At 41.6% G+C, this 7809-nt stretch overlaps 1 protein-coding gene across 1 annotated transcript in view; it reads left to right on the plus strand.

Moving 5' to 3' along the window:
- The first annotated feature begins 3067 nt into the window (after nucleotides 1-3067).
- ITK (IL2-inducible T-cell kinase) overlaps nucleotides 3068-7809 on the plus strand; it is a 49163-nt gene continuing 44421 nt past the window's right edge. The window contains exon 1 of the mRNA XM_005870610.2: nucleotides 3068-3337. Within this exon, the coding sequence (XP_005870672.1) occupies nucleotides 3191-3337 (147 nt within the window). The 5' untranslated portion in view covers nucleotides 3068-3190. The remainder of the gene's footprint in view (nucleotides 3338-7809) is intronic.

The raw sequence follows: 7809 nt of genomic DNA on the forward strand, positions 1-7809 counted from the left end.
TCATTTCTTCTTCTGAGAATATGTCTTAAAACCTCAGAATGGGGGAGGAGGGGTCATTTAAAGTTCCTCCTTCCCCACCATTCTGAGTGCCTTGATTATGCAGGGCCGTCAATATATGAAACAACATTAAGCTGTAATCTTATAATTTACATTTTAAAATTAATTTAGATAATTGCATTTCTATACATCAATAATGATCATCTTGTTTCATTATTTATCTCTGTACAGTATATGCCATCTCTGTCTACACTGAGATTTCTTGTCTATTCATGCTAGACAAGGGCTCACGTATTATACTTCAAATATGTACTAATTCTAAGGCAAGATACATAGCATCCACCATTCACAGATTGGTTCTCAAAAGGCCCCTCACAAGGAAACTAAAGAGCAGACAAGTTAAGGGGCTCACTGAGATATAATCAGCTTAGTAAGTGACAGAACTGGGATTCCAACACACCTTTGTCTACTTTCAGAGCCAATACAGGCCTTGTTTATTATGCCATATTGAGAGATTTACTTATTTTCTGTTTTTCCACTAAATTTTGGAACAGAAAAGTAATTATCTACCTGCAGTGTAGAGAGATTTCTACAGGTTTTTATTTAAATTATTTAAAATAAAAAATTTCAATATGTTTTTCTTAAGTGTTTTATGCTTCATGTCTCTTTTAATTGTATGACCCAGTTTGGTGATTATTCACTCAACACATCCTTTTTTATGTGCTAAGCACTGTGATGGTTGCTGAGTATATAATGATGAGCAAAACTACACATAATCCTGACCATCATGGACCTTCTAGACTAGTGGGGAACACAGGCATTAACCCAAAAATCACCCTCCAAAATGTACAATTGCAACTGTCACAAAGAGGTAAAAGAGAAATGTATAAGGTGTCATCTGGGTATAATTGGTGGATTTGAGTTAGGAAAGCCAGGAAGACTTCTCTGAGGAGGTGACATGCAGGCTGAGACTTGAAGTATAATTTAGAGTTAACCAGGCAAAGTAGGGAGAAAAGATGTTTTCAGGTAAGATGAACAGATGTTCAAAGCAGCATAAGGAGCATGCATGAGGGCTGGAGTGAGAATGTGTGAGTGAGGTGTGAGATGAGACTGGCAAGGAAGCCGGAGGGAAGCCCTGCAGTACCTTATGTAGGGGCACTGTTATTCTCTTTTACAGATTAGAAAAAATGAGACTCAGAGCTCTTAAGTAATTTGTCTCATCTCACAGCTAGTTAAGTGGTGGAGCCAGATTTCAAGCTGTGTTATGCCCAGATTTCAAGATCCCCAAAGAACCACCAGGGAGAACCGAGTCCGATGCAAAAGCAAAAGAGCCTTTATTCAAGCTCGAGCCAGGTCCCTCCGCTCTACCGATGCAGCGGCAGCATGCGAAGAGCCCCGAGTCTCAAGAGAACAAAGATTTTATAGGGCTTGGGGTCGGGAGGTGGGGGCATACTTCTAATTGGTTGGGTGAGGGCTAGGGGCTAGTGACGCAAAGGCAGGGTGTGGCTAGGGTCTGGTTACACAAAGACAGGGGGTGGTCAGCATACTTTTGGCCTTGGGTTAGTTCCCCTTGCATTCCCGTTGGCTGATTTAAGGGCGGGCTGGGTAACTGACACTTTCTGTGATTTGTTTCTTGGAAGAGGGGTTAGGGACACAGCTATCAGTCCCGTTCTGTCCTTTCAGCTGTGGTAAGTAGAATAATGACTCCCCTACAGATACTCATGTCCCAGGAACCTGTGAATATGTAAGGTTACATGACAATGGGGAATTAAGATATGAAATGAAATTAAGATTACTAATATCTGACCTTAAAATATGGGGGTTATTTTATTTTATTTTTTATTGATTTCAGAGAGGAAGGGAGAGGGAGAGACAGGAACATCAATGATGAGAGAGAATCATTGATCACCTGCCTCCTGCACAACCCCTATTAGAGATCGAGGGTACTTAAGTATGAAAGAGGGAGGCAGAAGAAGGGCTTACAGTTGTGAATCAGGAGTTTTTAGGGGTGAAAAAGACAGGTTTTAGGGAATTTTAGAAATTTTAAAAATTAAGGGGACCATGGAAGAAACACAGAGCTGCAGAGCAGCAGAAGGTATATTTCCATAGAATAGGGGAGCTGAAAAGCTGCAACAAGTACATTTCCATAGAATGAGGGAGCTGGGAACAGCAAAAGGTCTATATTTACAAAATAAAGAGAAGGAAGCCCTTCATCCAGAAGGAGAAGAAGAAAGCCCAAAGGGAATAGGAAAACAATAAGGAAGGACGGGGGGAGAGAACCTGGCATGTCCCATGTGAGGTTCCACCTTTGAGCCCAGGAGTTACTCTAGTAACCAGTGAGGGACTAGTGACCAATCAGAGGGGATATCAAGGCACAAGGATCTGCAGCCTTTATAAGCCATAGGGAAAAGGAACTCAGTGGGACCCTTTCCCCCTACCCAGGTGGGACTCCGTTCTGTGAGACTCTTTCCCCTCCCTACATGGGAGTCTGTACTTATTCTTTAACAAATTTCCACCTTTGCTATACCATCTTCTGTCCGTGGATTCATTCTTTGACTCCAGCAGACAAAGAATCTGGGTTCCAGTCCAAAAATTCTGCATCACTCGAAGCTGGAAAGGGCAAAGAAACAGATTCTACCCTAGAGATCCTTCCTGGCTGACATCTTGATTTTAGCCCAGTGAGACCCATTTTGGACTTCTGAAGAACAGAATGCTAAAACAATAAATTTGTGAGTCGCTGAATTTGTGAAAATTTGTTACAGCAGCAATAGTAAACTAATACACAAACTATGCCTATTGACTATGTTCCTACCCTTTATGCTACATGCCTTAACTGTTGGATAGGCTAAACCAAGAACTCTAAAGATTAAACTCTAATCTTTCATGTCATTGAGTCTAAAGTTTTTCAGATATCATTTTCAAACCATACAGCAAAGAGTGTGAGTATTTTATTTACATATGCCTCTTAGTTTTGTGAATTTCGAAAGGATGTGGTTATGGCCTTTGACATCAGAGGGGAAGCTCAGCGATGTTGACTGAACACTGATAGAAAGATAACGCTGGAGGCAAGTTGCCTCTGAACAACTCTCTCAAGATCAACGGCCTCCCCATTGCATTCCTTGCCCTGAAGCTGTTTCCTCTGGTTGTGCTGAGGGCTGATGCCCAAGGTGCATCACTTTTCAAGAACTGGATCATGAACAACTCAAACAACTCTATCCTCCTAGAAGAACAGCTCATCAAGAAATCCCAACAAAAGAGAAGAACTTCTCCCTCGAACTTTAAAGTCCGCTTCTTTGTTTTAACCAAAACCAGCTTGGCGTATTTTGAGGACCGTCATGGGGTATGTGAGAACTTTGTGTTTTTTGGGTTGTTTTTTTTTTTTGTCTTTTTTAAAACAGTGTTTTCTATTTAGACTGGGCTGAATGAAGGTATACATGGAATAAAATAAGGACACAAGGGGACATGCTCGTTATAACAGCCTAAAAAGTACAATAAGAGTAATCAGAAGAAAATGTGGAAAGAAGTCAAGAGATGGGGTGGTTGTATTCGGTGATTTTAGTCCTAAAATCTATACAAGACTAAATTTAACATTCATTAGCTTTCCCCCCCTTCAAGTTAGAGTTCAGTGTTTAAATTCTAATATTTCATGTGGCAAATGTTATGATTGGGTAGAATTTAAACTTCATTTGAAATAATTATATTTTATGGAACATAGATTAATAAAATATTAGCAGTCACTGGGACCTAAGTGATGATCTTGCTCAGTTTCCTTAATGTATACTGGATGAAATTAGTACTTGGAATGGTTAAGTGATGGCTTCAGCGTCAACATTTTTATGAATTCAAGTCAATTTTGTTTCAATGGTCATCGCTCATCTGATATCTTGGAAAAATATTCTCTAGGTATTTAATTGTCTCAAATTTGCAAGGCACAATGGTAAACCTTTTTATCCCTTATAAACTTTTAGGAGACTAGGATTACCATGCAGTGTTAAGTGTTAAGCAGTACAGACCGGCGATTCTTATCCAGAAGATTACAGCTGCTTAGCTAAGTTAGTCTTTTCATATCTAAAGACATTCTTATATTCCATAACAACAACAATAATAAGAGCAACATAAATTATCAAAATGATGTAGTTCGCCATCTTTAGCAAATTGCAGTATGTTATAAGCTCGGCACTAGATTTATGACATCCTGTGAAAAATAGTCCTTCTACCTTTTCAGGAACAAATTCTATAATTCTGCAAATTAAATATGTTTTTATAACTTTAAATAGCCATTGTCATTATAATGCTGGTTGAGCCTTTTATTTTAACATGGATTTAGCTCATGGATTCCTGTCTGTTTCCCTTATTGAGATGTGCAGATGTTTTCAGCAGAACTCTGTCTCCCTGCTGGAGCATTGGGCCAGACAGAAGCATAGAGTTGGCTCACGGGTAGACATGATTTCAGATGCTCCCCTGTGCTTGCCGAATTTCTTTGCTAAGTGGTCACTGATGCCTGACATTTACTTACCACATATCAGACGCTGTGCTTAACAGAAGACAATGAAAGATTAGGGGGCCTGGTGGTATGTTGGTAAATGTTTAACAGCCATTGTAGTGGTAGTGACAGTAGAGTATTAGGGAGCTCTGCTTCCAAGTGTTTGCTGCTTCCTCTGGTGTAAATACTCCCATTGTGGCCAATTTCAAACTACTGATGTCTACTAGCTAACAAAATTCCTGAAAATCTAACAGTCAGGCCCTAGCCGGTTTGGCTCAGTGATTAGAGCATTAGCCTGTGGACTGAAGGGTTAAGGGTTCAATTCCAGTCAAGGGCATGTAGCTCGGTTGCAGGCTCAATTCCTGGCCTCCTTTGGGGCATGTGTGGGAGGCAACCAATCGATGTGTTTCTCTTTCTGGCTCTCCCCCTCCCTTCTACTCTCTCTAAAAATCCATTGAAAAATATCTGGTGAGGATTAACAACAACAACAAAATTTAACAGTCAGCTTTCATGAGCCAGTATAAGCCATTTCTAGCACACTGGCAGCTACATACAAATAATCTCTGGAGAGGTAGACATCCACTAAGCAAAATGCTTAGTTGCACGTGACTGACATCAGATCCTGTTCAAGAGTGAAAGAGAGGGCCTCGGGGACTGTGTATAAGCATGGGCTCAAGGGGCAGCATAGACGGAACAAGCCTCATAGCTTGGGGAGGCCAGGGTAGCCAACTAGAGTTGAATTCATATCCTCCCTCTATCACTTTCTTGATGTGGGTAAAATATTTAACCTCTTTAAGCCGCTGTTTCCTATTTGTAAAGTAAGAGCCCCAATACTACCTACCTCAAGGGATATTGAATATTTCATGAGAAAAGTATGTTATAAGCTTGGCATGATAATAGTACCATCTCAATCTTCTGAAAGGTCCTCGGGGGAAATGGAAAGGTTTCCCTATTTTCATGACTCTGCACCATAGGAATCAAGCTTACTGTGCTCACTATGGCATGGAAGCCATTACCATTTACGTGGGATGGGATGAATCCTCAAGTTCATCATTCTAGTCACTTTCTGGAAAGGGTCATCACTCCTCATGGATGCTTCCCTTTAGCCTACAGCTGATCTAGCAACAGAGCCAGCTCTTGTAACATGCGTCCATCCTAAATGAAAAATGGCAGGTGGGGAGGCGGTCGCCTTTTCTTGCTTTTATGGCTTTGACCACTGCATAGTGGTCAAAACCACTTCTGGTGCTAGACAGATCTGTGTCAAAGACCAGCTCCCCACTCAAGAGCTGTGTGTCTTTATGTAAATTGTTTAATGCTGTATGACCCTCTAGAAAGCTATTTATGTCTTTTAAAATGATTAAACAGTTCTTCTTGATCTTGTTTTCTTTTAATGAAATGGAGGTCACAATTATTTTAATAATAGTAGTAACTAATATTTACTGAGCACTTACCACGTGTCAGTCACCGTGCTAAATGTGGGTTGTTTCACCTAATCCTTACAATCACCCTGTAAATTAGGACCTATTATTACCCCAGTTTACAGATCAGGAAACTGAGGCAAAGAGAGTTTAAGTAACCTGCCTGAGGTTTCCTATGTCTCCGGAGCCTACACAGACTCCCTGATTAATGGAGCTTATACTATTAGCAGTTGTTATCGTAGGTAGTTTGGGACTCCACTGGGTTATTACAAAGTGCAATGCCTTCTTGTTCTGAAGTCCTCCAAGTAAGGGCAGTCCTGGAAATCAGAAACCCATGCCAAATGGTTCTTCTGCAACGAAGTGTATTATGAGCGCTATCATTTCCACATAGACTGCAGAACAAATCCTTGTCTTCACTTACTTCAAGGAGCCCTACTATGTGCCCATAAAGAAATGAGATCCTTGGTAAACGTTGCCTCCTAAGTGCCTCTGGAATCTGTTCACTTCTCTCCATTTCCTAAGGTCACCTTCCTCGTGAAAGCTGCCAGCACTCTTGCCTGGCACTGCTGCCACCTCCTAGCTGTGTCTTTGCACCCACTCTACTTCCCCTAACACACTCCATTCTCCACACAGTAGCCAGTGTGAGCATTTAACATGGTGACAGTGATCCTGTCCTGATGCCTCTCATCAGAAACTGACTTGTCCCTTCAGCAGTTCTCTCCTTTGCCCTGAATGTGGACACCAGAATCCACAACATGTGTTCACTTGTCTCAGCTCATGTCCCTCTTTCTCCCATCTTTCAAGATTTTCTTCAGCTTTAAGGCCTCTGCTCTAAATGTCACTTATTTGGGACACCCTCCTTGATTTCCCTAGACTAAGTCATCTCCTTTTGTTAGGCTCTGCCACAGCAACACATATGCATTATTCAGAGCACATGCCAAAGTTGTAGTTGCCCACTTATTAATCTGGTTATTGTACCAATGTCATCCCTCACCCCATCTTCTGTTAGATAATAAGCGTCATGAGAGCTGGCACCCAATTGGCTAAAGATGGCACCACCAATGTCTAGGACAGTGCCTGACACATATTATCTATCCATTAATTATTTGTGGAAGGAAGAAAAGGAAGGAGAGAAGGAGGAAAGGTGTGAGGTATAGATACAGTTGGAGAGGTTAGAGTTACACAGATGAACCCTAACAGAACCAAGCTCAAGGACAAAAGAGTAGAAAGCAAAGCAAGTGATATACGTAGGACTTTAAACAGGAAATTCCTGAGTGTCCGAGTAAGTAAACAAGACTCCCTGGAGATAGAGTTTATGGCTTAGCCTTGAACTGAGGAAGAGGAGGGTCAGGAGGTTGGACTTTTAAGAGTTGGGTCAGAGAGACACATGTAAGAACCAAGAGGTGGGCCAGCCTCTCCCACCACAACTCTTTTTAAAAGAACCAAGCAACTCTGCTCTCTTTTTCCCTCCATCTTGTCTTCCCCCTTCCTCCCTTGCTTCCTTCCAGGTAAAGCCTTTGTGGATAATATTCTTAAAGCTACCTGAGCATGTTTGCTTGAGACCTTCATCAGTCAAGCTCTCTCTCCACCTCATTCTTCCATGATTGAGTTGCCTTCTAGCTGGGCTCTCGCTGATACTTGATGCTCCATATAATCTATTATCCACGAAAAACCTGGAATAAACGTTTCCAACAATGAAGCAGATATTCTTTCTTCTGTGGCTGTTTTTAACTCTTCATCTTGTGGTCCCTAACTGTCCCTCCGATTTCATTTCACACCACACTTCCCTATACCCATCATACTCCTACCCCAACTGCCTTCTTTCTGAACCTTGAACACCCCAAGGTAACGCTCCCCCTGGGGCCTTTAGACAGGGTCAGAACTGGGGTGAGCAATGGAGAAGCACACTTA

This window comes from Myotis brandtii, unplaced genomic scaffold, assembly GCF_000412655.1.
Source record: "Myotis brandtii unplaced genomic scaffold, ASM41265v1 scaffold32, whole genome shotgun sequence".
NCBI lineage: Eukaryota > Metazoa > Chordata > Mammalia > Chiroptera > Vespertilionidae > Myotis > Myotis brandtii.